Here is a 15,671-nt window from a genome sequence, read left to right as displayed (position 1 = left end):
GAGCCTTGAGTCTTCTGATCTATATTGGTCTTGGTTATTGGAAATCGGACTCTTTCACCAGCCTGCGTCCCTGACCACTTCACGATGGACGCGTTAAAGAACTTGCGCTCCAATCTACGCCCGCGCGACTCTTCTGATTTGGACGACGACGTACGATCTACCGATTTCGCAATGGGCCATCTACTATTTGTCTTCTTTGGCCTCCTCTTAATTGCGTCGATCCTTTCGTTCATTCTGCTCTGCCTACGCCGCAAACGACTAGCGAGAGAGCGAGCCTTGTTACCAACATATCAGCAGCCTACATATTCGCACCATCGCTCCCCCTCTATCAACAATCTAAATCAGGATGGGAAAAACGAATCCATCTTTGTCTACGATGAGAAGATGAACCTCATCCACAACTCCTCAAGCCCAGCATCAACGGCCGTTCCTGAAATCCACATCACCTTCCCTGATGAAGCGGGCAACTCTGGTAACAAGCAACAAGGCCGTGTGGTGGTGGTTCACATCACCGAGTCTGGGAGCGTTGGGATGGAACCTCTCCACCGTGAACCACTGCCGCCTTACCAGAAAGAAGATGCCGACCGTTTTCAGTCCCTTGACCTTGACAGGATAGGCGGGCTCAAAGAGAAGGAGCCGTTGGGGCAGAGGTGGTCGTGAGGAAGATTTCAATGCGATAATTCTGCCTTTCCGACCGGGTCACCTCATTGGGGATGCTTCAGTTGCAGAGAAGCACTTGACATTATCCTGCATGTTGTGCTTCTGGTGTTGGTCGATCTTCATCAGGATATTACCATGATCACGCTGGCCCCAAGTCTGCAGGCTTCAACACTGCCGTTTGCTGGTGTAGTTCGCCAGCACCCTTTTGGAGTGTTTTTTTCTATTGGACCCAGTACGCACTCCGTGTACAAATAGTATAGTTTCTAATCATTTTCTGAAATGAGGGCACCGGTGCTGGAGTATGGAATGTTACACAGTTATGCCCTGAAACGTATACCCCGTGGACTACCTGCTTGTGACTCCTCTGTATCGAAGCCGGAGTGAAGCGGCATGCAGTGTTTAAATGCAGTGATCATGTACATGGTGACCCCCTGCATTGGCCGGGCTGTCACTACTGCGAGGATGCTATGCGTAGTACGACGTCCTCACTTCCATTGCGAGGATTGCCCTCGAATAAATTGCCCTAGCACTGCAATCCGCGTCCAGCCTCGAAGGGAACGGTACTGCCTTCATCTTTAGCCCCCATCTTTACTCCGTCATCATCATTCTTACACGCTTCCCTTGTCAACAACCCAGGAGAAAATTCCACAGCTCGCAAGACCTCCACTGCACGTGGTGGCAGCCGAGAACAGGTTTCAAGTTTGTGAGGTGCCCGCACTGCAGCCTGCGGTGCCTGCGACTGGTCGAATCTCGGCGCCCACTTTTGACCCAACGCGTCAACAAGCAATTGGCCAATCGTTCCGCACGCCTGCCGAGTCCGCATTTCCTGTGTTGACAACAACTGCCAGTGTTGGTTGTAAGCACCGTCCGTCATCCAGTCCAGTTGGATTGGTATGTACATAGTCCTGATCGCGGATCTTATCCTCGGCCGCTTATCTATTTACTCCAACGCCTCGAAATGCACAGCGTGACCGCCCTTCAACAACGAGTTGTCCGATTACCTTAACCCTAAAAATCGTCCCTTGCCAGCGCCCGCTCGAACCACATCACCGCTCCGTTCGCAGCCATGGCTACGGCTGCAATGGCAGGAAGCGAGAACACGCCGAACAACGATATGCACGCGTCAGTCAATGACTTGTCCGATCCATTCGTGGACGAATTTCAGCCGCGAGTCTCATCGCATGCCCACCGCTACTCCAGCCTGGTGGACCCTGACTCGATTACGCTGGGAACGAGCGCATCGCCTTCTCAGGTCAAAAGAAGTATCATTGCTCATCTCGCGGAGACGGAGCGACGTCTCCAAGACGCACAGAAACTAGGACAGTCGCTCTTACTGCAACAATCGCAGCTCACGGAGAAGTTGCACGAAGTTGAGGCACAGCAAGGGGATGCCGAAATCTCGCCTGAGTTGCGCCAAAGACTGGCTGACTTGGAGAAGGAACATAATGACGTTGGCAAAGAAATAGCGAGGGCCTTATTAGGCCCCAAATCCAGGGCAGTCAGTGGTGAAGAAAAGCCCGCGTCTGAGCAGTCCACCTTTTCAAGCCAGGCTACGGCGTCTCCAACCAAGGTGACGGCCCCGAGCCGGCGGCAAAGGAATCAACCTAGTAACCGTGCGGGAGACCTACAATTTGCTGCCGACATCAGTACGTCGCTGTTGGCCCAGGTGCGACAATTACAAAGCGCCGTGGCCGAACGGGATGAACTACTCAAACAGGTCAGTGCTGAGAGGGATCAGCTAGAACAGGACAAATCGGTCTTTGCTCAGCGTTTACGAGTCCTGGACGAAAGCGAACAGAAATACAAGGATGAGAACTGGAACCTTGAGACACAGACGCACGAGCTTCTTGCCGCTGCTCGCGAGGCGGCAGATCGTGAGAAAAGGCTGACAGCCAGTCTTTCGGCTGCAGTGGCCGAGAAAAGTCGTCTACAAAGCGAAATGGACGAAATCAGGCTGGCTCATGACAAATTAGCCGACGAACACGCCTCAACAAGAAAGGCCCACGATTCGGAATTGCATACTCTCAAGCGCACCATAGAGTTAGGTGATAGTGAGAGAGCAGCACTTCAGGGTAAGATTGACGAGTTGACGGCACAAAACCATGAGCTGGCTCGCGCTGTTGCGGCGCGGCTGCGAGGCCCTAACTCCGACGCGGAGATCTCTGCGAACCAGGAGCCCGAGGAAGAATTCCGCAATTATGATGACCTGGAGAACTCGCCTCCTGCGTCTCCTACTAAAGCAACGCCCAGGCATGGAGGGCTGGAGTCGGAAACACTGAGGAGCTCGTTGCATCATGCTCATCGCATGATCCAAAACCTCAAAAACAACATCCACCGCGAGAAGACGGAAAAGATCGAGTTGAAGCGAATGCTGCAAGAGGCAAGAGATGAACTTGAGCAACGACGTGGGGATGGCTCGCTCGGAAGTGGTACCAAGCGCCAAAAAACAAAGTCGGACATTATTAAGAAGCCGCCTCGACTTGATATGCTTGGAGGTAGTCGGCGGATGCAGATGGACATCGAACTCGAGGATGATGATTGGGAAGACCATTTTGCGGACACTCCAACTCACAATAAGCATTTGACAATACCGACAGCTGCCGAAGGCCGCAGCGCCGATGTAAGTGATGCGTACCAGACGGCCAACGAGACCGAGGGCGCGTTTGAGACCGCGGATGAGCGACATGCCACAGAAAGTGAAGATTTCCAAACAGGAGCCGAGAGTCTGGCAGGCGATAGCACGGACGATTTGACCGAAACAGAGGAGACTGCTTCTCATGGGCGGCGCCTTGGTCCTATTCGAGCTCTTAGACCGTCTCTCGCGTTCAAGCCGGCCGGTGATAGGCAGTCGTTCATCAGCACCGCCTCTACGTCCGCCGGAGAGGACGAAGACGAGCTGAAGACTCCAATTGTGGCCCAGTCACACAAATTCCGTATCAGGAATGGGCGAGATTCCTTTGCCCGACAATCAAGAGTGCCCACCGATAGCACACCTATCAACCTGATGTCTGATGCCATATCTCAGGATTCGCCAGCGACGGTCACAAGTGAGCGCAGCACGCCAGCCGCCGAACAGAGCCTCTTTGCCGAGCTTGGTGGTATGGACGATGCTTCTAGTTTCGGCACTCCAGGCAGGACCAGCATAGCTTCGGTGTCATCTACTCCTGGCTTCCCAGGGTATACACCTAGTCAGCGGACTGTATCGCAGGCAACACCATTGAGTGCCCCGAAGACTTCAATGGTGGATTCAGGAACGATGACTGAACCGTGGAAACCAGAAAGTGATCGCCCTGCCCGCGTTCTCATTGATGCTGGCACGGTTATGGAGCCGCCTTCTCCGGATCACGACGACCTGCGGACACCGCTACCATCCGATTTCCCTCTACCTCCTACGGTTCCAGTTTCACCAATCAAACAGATCGACAACGGTACCCAGTATACTCCTCAAAGACTTCAATTGCAAGACAGTCCTATGCGTAACACGGCTTTCATTACACCCCCCAAGACGGTATGGGACGAAGCCCAGAGTCCTGGAGTATTGCCCTCAGAAACGGGGTCCACTCCCCATCCTCAAACGCCTGGCCAACTCAATTATTCTGGTTTATTGATGCACGACACCGCACCAAAGTCTCCTGAGAATGTTATAACCCTGCCGCCACACGTGTCTCTACGTGAGCCCGAAAGCTTGACGTTTTCTATCATCCAGACTCAGTCAACCGAACCCATTGAGGCTGAACCAGCAAATAAATCGACCGGTGTTGCGGCCTCAACACAGGTCGAGGATCTCCCGAGCCGTCCCACTACGGCGGAAAAAGTCAGCACCACTGGTCTGCTTGCATCAGCTGCAGCCGCCATGGGATTCGCCAAATCAAATGAGGGCTCCAACCCTGTCATTGCCGAGGATGAGACAAGTGAGCCGGTAGATGCTGCTAACGGTTCGCAACGCGAAAAACATCAGCCTTTGAGGGATACATCTGGGAATAGGATGCCCACGAAAACTGCGTTCCCGGCTAAATCCAGCAATCCGAACCAGGAGGACAGGCTGCCCTTGGCCTCAAGCAATGATCAAAGTTCACAAACCCTATTAACCTCAGAACAGATCGAGGAGGCTCTTCGCGCTAAGAGCGCTGTTCCGGTAGCATTCCCGGAGGTTAAGGGGACACCCGATATCACTGCACGTCCCCTGACTCCCTTGGCGCCGGCGGAAGCAAGTCAAGGCAGCAAACTGTCTGAGACTCAAGCTGAACCCTTGCAGCCAATGACATCCAATCCGTCCCCTATCAAGCGGCCGTCAAATGCGTATAATCAATGGACTGCCGCCAGTATGGCACCGCATCCACCTCTCCCGCCCGATCACAAAGCAGCGATCGCCAAGGCTGGAGGCCGAGTGGCGTCGCCTACACGCGGAGAATCCGCCTCTAACCAGGGGCCGACAATCATGGGACCACCTGCACTACCTGCGTCAGCAATGAGACGTCCAAAAACACCGGCCGACTCTATTCGCTCCCCAACTCGCGAGAGCGACGCACCACGCACGTCCAACGTCAGTCGAGGGCACCGTGGGACCATCACGTCTCAACTGTCTCATCGATCATCTGTGTCTTCGTTTGCCTCTGAGATAGATGAGCGTTTCAACATGCAACCCAACGCTCACGCCGGACCTCATGGATTCGGTACAGACCCAAGGATCATCCAGGCTATAACCCAGACCATGATCGGCGAGTTCTTGTGGAAGTACACACGCAAAGCTGGTCGAGCTGAAATGTCGGAGACGCGCCACCTGCGGTATTTCTGGGTGCACCCATATACCAAAACTTTATACTGGTCCGATAAAGACCCACAGACGGCAGGTCGGAATGAATTGAAGGCCAAGAGTGTCCTGATCCAGAGTGTCCAAGTCGTCCCTGATGATAATCCCATGCCACCGGGTCTACATCGAAAAAGTCTCGAGGTCATCACTCCAGGTCGTCGAGTGCGGTTTACGGCAACCACTGGCCAAAGACACGAGACGTGGTTCAACGCTCTCAACTACCTGCTACTCCGCGGCGACGACGTGAACTCTGGAACATACACCACTGGCGGAGACCACGTTACAGGAGAGGATGTGGACGAATTCAATGTCAATGCCGGAGGATATGGTGCCACGCTAGCCCCGACCGGCAGCCGGATGAGTTTGTCAAGTTATAATTCCCGAACCACCCGTGGAACCAGCTCTAATCGAGCTTCCGCAGCTCAACGGCAACCGGCAGCCGCCACGGCGGGCATTGCTAACACGAGCGCCACCCGAGTGGTTCCTCAAGATTCGACCGCATCTCGTACTGCCCCCAATTCAACAGTCAGGAGAAGCCGGGCCGAGCATTCCCGCCAAGGTTCCGACCAAGAGCGCACAGTCCGAGCGAGTAGTGTCAGTCGGTTCTCGCGCATGATCGGCTCTGTTACAGGCAGAGGTCGCCGAATGAGTGAGACGGCCAATACTCATAGTCACTCGATGACCGGTGGCCGTAGCGAAGGTGGCAGTATTTACGATGCCAGTGTCGTCAGCGACGGACGTGTTGATTCGGCAGAAGAGCTTCGGCGGGAGATGCTGAGACAAGAAGAAATCGGATTTGGCGGCCTCGAGAATGTGCGAGCTTGTTGTGACGGTAAGCCTGAACCTGGATGAAGTCCCTTCCCCGTTGAGTCAAGTCTATTGGCATAAGCCGAAAGTTTTTGTAAAGGTAACTTTTTACTGACCGTGACATTGTTTTTTGTCGTCTCTAGGCAAACATGACGTCTCCACGCTGAGCCATAGTCATCGAAATGCCACAGGGCACGGACATACGCATCGAGCGCTTAGTATGAGCATGAGCTTGCGCGGCACGGCCAGAAGGGGCGGTGGCGGTGGTGGTTTCACTTCGGCCGCAACCACGCCTGCAAGGGCCAATGCAGCAGCAGGTTCTGTTGGCCCTGGCGCGACGCCTACCAGGACAGGTGGTGCGACTGCGGCCACAGCCACGTAAAAAGCTGAGATACTGTACCTAGCTGGGGCTGTGGCCACGCATGCAAGTGGCAGAAGAAAGTACTGCCTATACACGTGCGGTTGCATCTAGGTGAGAATCGGTGGTTTCAAATCCTTGTCAAGACACTGCAAAAGGTGATAGAGACTCTGTCAGTTTGTCAAGGGCGGTACCCTTTCTCTTTGCTTTGTTCGGAATCCGGGTTGAGTAGTGTGTGGTATGTGTGTGGTGCCTTGCTTCTGGGGTTGACAACCGTCTTTGAAGGAATCGGTCTGGGGCGTCCTACTAGTCGTTTTGCAGTTCAGCGTCAAATTTGAGTCAATCATGTCAAGTCGAGATGAAAATAGATCAATGATCAACGGGTTCAGTTCGGGTTTTGGTGGGGTATATTCATCCACTGGTGTTTGCTTCTGTCTTTCTTTCGGCTTGCCCCAAGTCTGCTAGAATAATGGCAAAAGAAAAGATTGTCATGCAAGGTGTTTCTGAGGCACGTTCGGACATGGCACCAAAAAGTGCAGTTTCCACATTCTCACATGTATTCGAAGATGATACTTGTAGTATATAAGTATGTTTATGGCCCAATCAATCCTGGCGCTCAATTCAATTCACATGATGTACACCTTCTCGACCTGGTCCCAAGTGAAACTCTCGCCGGTGGTGGGATCGCGAACCTCGCCCTCCTTCCCGATCTGTAAGTCATGCACGCCGTGTCCGCCATGGCCATCACCGCCCAGCCCGGCCATTGCCAGCTGGCGCTGCAACTCTTCGAGGCGTTGCCGGCCGTAGATGCGGCCGTTGGGCAGGACGACGGGGTCGGGCTCGACGGCGCTCGTGGTATGGTGGGCATAGGGGACGTTGCGGGCCAGGTCGTTGAGTTCTTTACTACAGATGGGACAGAGGGACGAGTTGGTGGCGATGCGGGCATGGCCTGGCGTCGACGAGCTGGCCGGGTTATAGGCGCTGTGACAGGCCGGGGTCTTGAGTGCAGACAGGCCCGCGGACAGGGCGACGTGCAGCAGTGGATGGACGGGGAGTGATAGGAGGGTATGGTGGGTTTCGACAAACAGGTTCGACAGGTGGTGCCAGCGTGACGGGGCAAATAGTGACCGATATGGCTCTGCTTGGGCGCTGGTGTCGTTTGGGTCTTGCGCCAGCAGCCCTGCGGCTTGCATGATGGCCTCCGGGCGGGAAGACGCATGGGGAGTCAGATACTGTTGGGCGTGAACTCTGGCTTCCAGCTTCTTGGCCGTCGTGCCTGCGCGCACCAGTTCAATGTACTGTTGGAGTCGGAGTTCGAATTCCAAATCCGTCGTCTTGTGCGGCGCTGTGATGAGTTTCTTGAGCGAGTTCCTGTTCTCGTTTGTCCATGCCAATGCGTCTTTCGTCTCGCCCCGAGCTAGTGATGAGGCAATCTTGTGGCACGTCACGAAGGTGTCGAGATCGATTAGGTGAGAGATCTGTTTCGTCTCCGCCAAGGACGAGGCCGTCCTGGAATAACCCGATCGCAGGAGGTAGTCGACCACCAGCCGGTCTAGTCGAGTTCGAGCCCATTGGTCGTACTTGACGTCGGCCAGCGATGGGATCTGGTATAACTCTTGTAGGTGGCGTATTCGCTTTGCCGAGTGTTCGTGCAGCGTCTCTTCCTCGGCGTGTAGTTTCTGCAGTTTGCGCTTGAATGTTTGCATCCTTTGGATCATGGCATCGAGTGACGCCAGCGTCTGGTCCGGCGTCTGCGACGAGTTGAGCGCCGCGTTCGCCGTGTCTTTCAGCGCCGGGAGGATGTTGTCTCGTTCTCGTTCCACGTACCGTTGCGTGTTTCGGAAGTTTCGTTTGACGAGTTCATGTGGTAGTCGGAGGAGAGGTTGGTCCTGTAGAGAGAGGCTTTTGTTAGTCGTGTGTCACATCGCCAGTCGTGGGGATGAATCATGCGTACTAGGAGGACATGGCTGTCTGGATTCAGTTTCGTGGCCGAGAGATCAACCGCCATGCTGAAGTAACAGAGAGGGGACGTCGCCTTGAGGAATCCTGGGACTGTCCCTGAACCAACTAGGACGACGGTGATGGGCGCTGGAGGTCGATCGTGTGCGTGGAGCGGTGTAATGCAAGTTGGGCTGAAGTCGAGTTATGTAAGAGTGAGTGAGTGGCAGATGATGCGCCGGAGGCGGCGGGAGACTTCAAGTTGCGGGGTGTAAATTCGTGGACGTGTAGATTGGATGCGTAAATCATGTGTACACCATATGACACAGTACCTGAATACCTAGGACCGTAGCCAGATACATAGGTAGATCAAGAATACACCTTCAGGGCATTCTATACTCATGTACACTGACTACTGGAGTACTAGTATTGCTAATCCAAATGCCCCTGCCACTGTACAGTACATAGCAGGCCAACCGTTCAAGTTGCCTCCTCCATCCCTCCCTCAGCCGACCAGCGAATATCCCAAGTCCTTGCCGCTGCCCATCTCGACCAGCCTCTTCCTCATGGCCTCTGCTCGCTCCCCTTTGCGACCCTCGAGCTCAAATTGTGCCTGGTCCACCCATTCGCCAACCGCATGTTGCAGAACCTGTCGTGCGCGCTCGTTCCCATAGCCCGCCAGCCCAACGGATCCGTGCAGGGTCATACGGCCAAACTCGCTCGTTGCATCAATGCCCTTGTAGCTGCCACGGTGCAGGATGTTACTATCGTAAAAGACAGCATCTCCCGGTCGAAGCTCCACCACGACTTGTCCGGGCAGATGTGGCTCGTATGGGTCGGCCGTCCGTTCTGTCTCTGTCCTGATGCGTCGATGGCTACCCGGCACGACGATGAGCGAGGAATCGTCAAAAAGAGCAATATTGTATTGGGCATGCAGCTGATGGCCTTTGGGACTTTTCTCCTCGAGCAGCCTCTCTTCCTCCTCGGGCGTTACATCTGGACGAACGTCGTCTCGATGCCAGGAAAGTTCGAAGTCCCGCTGTTCCCCTGGGCTCACCAACAGATTGAACAGTTCCATGACTAGCTTCTCATCCGCGTCCGGGTCATCTTTCAAACCCAGCAATTCCTTCACCACAGACAGCACCTCGTCGGAAAAGTACAATTCGGCAAAAGTGTCTCGCACATTCATGTCGGGGTGGAGAAGATGCTGGACGCCCCAGATATTGTCTCCCGGCTGCCACTCGTGCCATGGCGGATACTGCTTGGGAACTGTCCGCACGTAGGGCCACTTGCCTTGCCGCGCCCGGTCGGCAGTGTACTTGGAACAGGCTTTGAGCGCCAGCAGAAGCTGGGGTGTGATGAGATTAGGGAGCTTCACAAACCCATCCCTGCGGAGTGCGTCGAGGTAAGGGGTCGACGACATGGTATGTTTCTCCGGGTTGACCGATTTATACGCCGCATACCAAGATGAAGATTCCAATGGGTGCGTTCATATTTACAATCTGTGCCAGACTGCAACCTCGGCCACTCGCCAGCCTACCACATCTCGAGTGGACACCTTGCGAGACCGACAATCCCACTCGAATTCTGGGATTTCGGTTGCGATGCGGGGGATCGCCCGAGTCCGCTGTCATTTGCCAGCCCATCAGCACCTTTCGCATGGCAGACAACAGAGGTACGTCGATTTATTTATCAGCCACCCGGACTGGTAGAGAGAACATACGATGTGAAAGCTCCCTATCTACCTTGGGCAACTCTGCGACCTGGACACTGGCGTAAGTGGTAGTGGTAAGGCCTCCCTAGCCCGTCCCTGCCGAGCCGTGAGCACTTGAGGCTCAGCGGGCGCCCGATTCCTGCAAGGCTCGCTGTCCAGCAGATACAACGAGAAACCCGGTATTTCACCATACCTTCCAGCCAATGTGATATCTTACGTAGGTATGGTACCGTCCGGTAGTAGGGCGCCAATGCACACTTCCTGTGATTTGCATCAACAACTCAAAGCCCTGCACTGGCAAGGTACAGTACCCGCATCGATGTCGATGTCATTACAACTCTCGGCAGCCTTTGACGAAACCGCAGCGAATACAGTGTACCTAGACACCTAGACTACAACACTCAAATGCCTCTGCTATCACCGCAGTAAGGATTTGACATCATCGCAGGGAAAGCGGTTGTTTTTGTCGAGCTGATATTGTTCCCGCCGTCGGCAATATCAGGCACTGACAGCCTTGACCCATTTGGGGGCGAGTGTACTTCTGCCCGGCTCGAGGCAGCAATGGGTCAACTCCCGCAGGTGCCACTTTGCTCAGACAAACACCATTCCAAGCTCCTACAACTACATTCGAAACCCACCACTTGATGCCTGATAAGATTCCCTGCATGGACCATGAGCCATGAGGTGGGTCCGGCCTACCATCAGTTCAGGAAGCGCGATTCTGCTGGCCACCAACCCCTGTGCTTCCGTCAATCTGTCGTGCGAGCACGCAATCCGGCGACATGGTCTTGGGAGACACCCCGTTCCAGCCGTGAATATCCTTGCCTTCCTGGCTCGAAAGATGATCGCCTTGGTAAGATCGACTCTTTCCACACAGGTCACACTGTACCGAGTTACACGATTTCGAGCCTCAGATATGGAGGCTGGGCTATGTGAAAACCGGTGCAGTCGTCCAGGGTATCTAGTATTCACATGTTTGGTCTCCCCTTCCCCGTCCAAGGTGGAGCTTTAGCACACCCTATCTTCTGTGATTCATTCCACTCTACAGGACTACTGCGTAGCCTTGAGAGGGCCCTATCCCAGCTTTCTCTAGAGAGTGGGTAGCCGTTGAAATATGTGGAGTGGTCGGGACACCAAGATTGCCCCTCGGCTGGATCACATCATCAGGGACGAAGAATAGCCAGTGTTTCGTTGCGTTGCTTTCCAAGGGCGGGCCATGGCAAGACCATTTCTCTTGACATGAAGGCTCGAATCACACGGTGGGTGAAAATTTCTGACAAGCCCGAAAGCAATATATAAAGCACGAAGGGTGCAGACACCTACGCCACTCCCCTTGCTCAGTAACCCAAATTCAAGAGGTGAGGAGACGACAACATCGTGAAGTAGGTTATCCGCAAAAATGCCCGAGAAAGAAGCCGCAGTCGTAGATGAGGTGCCTGCGTCCCCAAGAGTTGAGCGACAAAGTGAGTACACCTCAGCCCCTTTCCTTGCTGTGCCCCGAACAACAAAAAGGACCTGTTTGCTGACCTCGTTATACTTGCCAAAGACATCAAGTGGTACCGTTCAACATTCTACAATGCGCTTATCCTGGGCCTCGCGAACTTTTCGGCGCCGGGCCTCTGGGGTGCCATGAACTCGCTCGGCGCCGCTGGACAGGCAAAACCATACCTCGTGAATGCAGCTAATGCCATGTCATTCTGTCTCATGGTCGTGAGCTGCTATTTTTCCAGCGCGCTGGTCCGTCTCATCGGCATCAAATGGGCATTGATCATCGGGACAATGGGCTATCCGCCATATGCAGCTGGCATGTATACAAACAATCGGTTCGGCAATGAATGGTTCGTGCTGGTTGGCGCTGCCCTCTGCGGCATTTCAGCAGGGATTTTCTGGATGGCAGAGGCTGCAATTGCGCTCGCCTACCCAGAGCCTTACAATCAAGGCAAATTCCTCGGGTTCTGGTTGAGTTTTCGGCTTTCCGGCCAGATCCTGGGAGGTGCCATCAACATCGGCATCAATGCGCACAAGGCCGAAGCAGGCAAGGTCTCCTATTCGGTCTACCTGATCTTCATCGCACTGCAAGCCCTGGGGCCCTTCATTGCCTTCCTCCTCAACCACCCGTCCCAAGTCCAGCGCAGTGACGGCAAGAAAGTCGACCTGTACATTGTCAACCACCCTTGGTCAGAGATCAAGGCGACGACGAAGCTCTTCTTCACCAAAAACTTCCTACTGATCGTGCCGTTCATCGGTCAGGCCGTATACACCGAGGCCGTCATGTTTACCTTCTCGTCCCTCTGGTTCTCGGTACGAGCGCGGGCGTTGGGTTCATTTCTCTCCGGAATCGTTGCCATCACCGCCGGCAATCTCCTCGGTCACTACCTGGATCGGGCACGCGTGTCACTTCGTCTGAGAGCCCGTACATCTTTCTTCATCATCAACATCCTGCAGCTGGGTCTTTGGATCTGGAGCACGATCCTCGTGACCCGCTACCGCCGCACGCATCCAACCTACGACTGGGCCGATGGAACCCACGGCTTCGCGGCAGGCTTCACTCTCTTCCTCCTTCTCGTCCTAGGGTTCCAGCTCAACTATATGTACCTGTACTTTGTCATTGGGCAGCTGACCACTTCGCCCGCGGAAACAGTGAGGTTGGCTGCCCTACTCAGAGGCACCGAGTCGGCGTGGCAAGCTGTCAGTTACGGGCTGAACGCAGTCAAGCTCTTCGCCGAGGTTGGCGGCTTCTATCTGAACTTTGCCTTGTGGGCCATCGCCCTGCTTCCGGCCTGGTTGGTCGTTGGCAAGATCGGCACGCAAAAGCAGGATCAGGAACGTCGAGTCTCCACCGGTGTCTTTGGAGTCCCTGTCGAGGCGACCACTCCTACTCGCACCAGTACTTCTGGTGATGTGCCGTTGGAAAACAATACAGAGTCCGGAGGGGAAGCTGTGAAAGCATGAAATGAAAAAGCATCCCCGAAGTTCTATGGTCAAGTATGTATGTACTTCTAAAAAGCGGACTACTAGACAGAATACTACATATAGAGATGATATTTGATAGAAGCGCTACAAGGCCATCGTACATAGATTAAAATTCTATCAACACAGTTTCGAAAACTAATAGTATTCAATATTATACCCAATACAGTTTCAAATTAGCCTCGAACCGGTTTCGAACCGATTCAGAATTGTCTCCGAACTGGTTTTGGTTTAAGTTAGCTCGATTTCGAACCTATTCTAAGGCTTAATATATATAGGTACGCACACCCTATAGTATTAATATGGTATTAAAACTGTATAATATATATATATAGTATTAGCCTCCTATGAAGGCTTAATCCGGGCTCGATCTAGGCCATTAGATCTATATAGGTGCCCAACCAATATAGATAGGATTAACACATAGTATCAACACTATATTAACATAGTTCCGATATAGGTTCGAAACCGTCTACGGGATCAAATATATATCTTAATACAGTTTTACTACAATTCCACTATAAGTTGAAGTCGATTTAAACCCTATTTGAAATCGGTTCGGATACGGTTCGGAACCGGTTCGGAACCGTTTACGGGTTTAAGCGTATTAAGATTGTATTCGCCCTATTTACTTAAATTCTACGTCTCGAGTATATCTATTAGTTCCTATATATCTACTAGTTCGCGTATATCTTAGATACTCGTTCGAGTAATTTCTATAAACTACTACCCTAATATATAATCTTTCTATAATCGGGGGAAAATTAATACTTAGATTAAGCTTCTAACCTAGAATTAGATCTACTAGTAGTGTAAATCTAGGATTAAAACTAGGTTCGAACTAGGTCTGAACCGGATCGGATTCTAGGTTAAGGCCTTGATCTGTTAACTTTCTTAGATCCGGATCGGTTCTAGATTACGTACATAGTATTAGGCTACTATAATTAATATAAAAAAAAGAGAGAGTATTCGAGTCGTACTATGAGTACTCATTTTCAGCTCTTTTTTAGTTTAAGACTAAGTACTGTTAGAATCTTTCTTTTTTGAGTTATAGATGATAGCGACGTTGTTAATATTCAGGCTACGGCGTCGTATATTGTACTTGTATATAGTAGTATATAGGTGCCCACCCCCTATAGGATCGATATAGTATCGACACCATATTAATATGGGTTCGATACGGTTTTGAAACCGTTTAGGGGATCGAATACGTATTTAATACAGTTCCACCACGATTCGAAACCGATTCGGATACAATTCGGAATCGGTTCAAAACCGGTTCGGAACTGTTTACGAGTTTAAGTGTATTGAGATCGTGTCCGCTTATATCTACTAGTTTAAGTTAATCTACTAGTTCGAGTATATCTACTATATACGCACCGTCTATAATTATTACGCGCGTATACCTTCTATATACTATATAGGAATTAAGCGTCCTATTTTCTACCGAGCGTTCTATTAATCGTTCTACCACGCGTAAGTATACCTAGCCGAGCGTCCTGTCGACCGCCTTGTCGAGCGAGCGGCCTACTCTAGCGTTCTGTCGAACGCACTATTGGACGCACTATTAAATACACTGTTGAACGCACTATTGAGCGAGCCTGCAGTTGGTCTTCTATAGGGGTCCAATCTAGGATTAATCTAGGGTTAGACCTAGTTCCCCGACCTAGTTCAGACCTAGTTACTAAACTAGGTCTAATCCTAGATCGATTCTAGGTCGATTCTTAGGTCGGAGGCTTAATCTATTGATTTTCTCAGATCCGGATCGGATCCGGATCGGATCTAGATCACGTATCAGCTACTATAATAGCAAAAAGAAGAGTGTTCGAAACCTACTAGGAGTACTTCTTTCATTATTCTTGGTTTTCAAGACTACCGTTAGAATTTTTTCTTCTTAAATTATAGGCGATATCGATATCGTTACCACTCGACCACGATACTATGCATAATAGTTCTTTCGATATATAAATCTATAACCTATAAATACCGGTATTACGTAATATAAAAATAAAAAAAATTAGCGATCTCTATAGCGACCCTCTCGTATAATTCTCGAGTAGGATCGGATCAGTATCGGAGTAGGGTCGATATAGCGTCAATATAGGATCGATATAGGATTAATCCTCTATAGGAGGGCATGTATGTAAATAAATAAATCGGCGTCGTGGCAGAGTGGTAACGACGTCGCTATCGCCTAGAATTTCAGAAAGAAAAAATTCTAACGGTACTATGTACTGTAGGTTTCGAACACTCTTCTTTTTGCTATTATAGTAGCTGATACGTGATCTAGATCCGATCCGGATCCGATCCGGATCTGAGAAAATCAATAGATTAAGCCTTTGCAGGTGGCCAGTACTGTAAAGTAGTATTTTCGAGACTTATCCACATGATCTATAATCTATAAATATTACGTA

At 51.8% G+C, this 15,671-nt stretch overlaps 5 protein-coding genes across 5 annotated transcripts; 3 read left to right on the top strand and 2 right to left on the bottom strand.

Moving 5' to 3' along the window:
- Positions 1 to 171: 171 nt before the first annotated feature.
- Positions 172 to 660, top strand: HMPREF1120_04828 (uncharacterized protein; the record flags this gene model as incomplete). The annotated part of the gene is made up of 1 exon (XM_009158974.1): positions 172 to 660. The coding sequence occupies one exon, from the start codon at positions 172 to 174 to the stop codon at positions 658 to 660; it is 489 nt and encodes a 162-aa protein (XP_009157222.1).
- A 1,066-nt stretch (positions 661 to 1,726) lies between these two features.
- HMPREF1120_04827 (uncharacterized protein) lies at positions 1,727 to 6,659 on the top strand (the record flags this gene model as incomplete). The annotated part of the gene is made up of 2 exons (XM_009158973.1): positions 1,727 to 6,302; positions 6,421 to 6,659. 2 exons carry the CDS (start codon positions 1,727 to 1,729, stop codon positions 6,657 to 6,659), a joined length of 4,815 nt encoding a protein of 1,604 aa, XP_009157221.1.
- Positions 6,660 to 7,261: 602 nt separating this feature from the next.
- HMPREF1120_04826 (uncharacterized protein) lies at positions 7,262 to 8,643 on the bottom strand (the record flags this gene model as incomplete). The annotated part of the gene is made up of 2 exons (XM_009158972.1): positions 7,262 to 8,524; positions 8,590 to 8,643. 2 exons carry the CDS (start codon positions 8,641 to 8,643, stop codon positions 7,262 to 7,264), a joined length of 1,317 nt encoding a protein of 438 aa, XP_009157220.1.
- A 435-nt stretch (positions 8,644 to 9,078) lies between these two features.
- On the bottom strand, positions 9,079 to 9,996 carry HMPREF1120_04825 (uncharacterized protein; the record flags this gene model as incomplete). Its single annotated transcript, XM_009158971.1, has 1 exon — positions 9,079 to 9,996. The coding sequence occupies one exon, from the start codon at positions 9,994 to 9,996 to the stop codon at positions 9,079 to 9,081; it is 918 nt and encodes a 305-aa protein (XP_009157219.1).
- A 226-nt stretch (positions 9,997 to 10,222) lies between these two features.
- HMPREF1120_04824 (uncharacterized protein) lies at positions 10,223 to 13,438 on the top strand. The gene is made up of 2 exons (XM_009158970.1): positions 10,223 to 11,750; positions 11,834 to 13,438. Exons 1-2 carry the CDS (start codon positions 11,687 to 11,689, stop codon positions 13,237 to 13,239), a joined length of 1,470 nt encoding a protein of 489 aa, XP_009157218.1. The 5' UTR covers positions 10,223 to 11,686; the 3' UTR covers positions 13,240 to 13,438.
- Positions 13,439 to 15,671: the final 2,233 nt, after the last annotated feature.

This window comes from Exophiala dermatitidis (genome assembly GCF_000230625.1).
Source record: "Exophiala dermatitidis NIH/UT8656 unplaced genomic scaffold supercont1.4, whole genome shotgun sequence".
Taxonomy (NCBI): Eukaryota; Fungi; Ascomycota; class Eurotiomycetes; order Chaetothyriales; family Herpotrichiellaceae; genus Exophiala; species Exophiala dermatitidis.
This window is presented reverse-complemented; position numbering and strand designations above follow the sequence as displayed.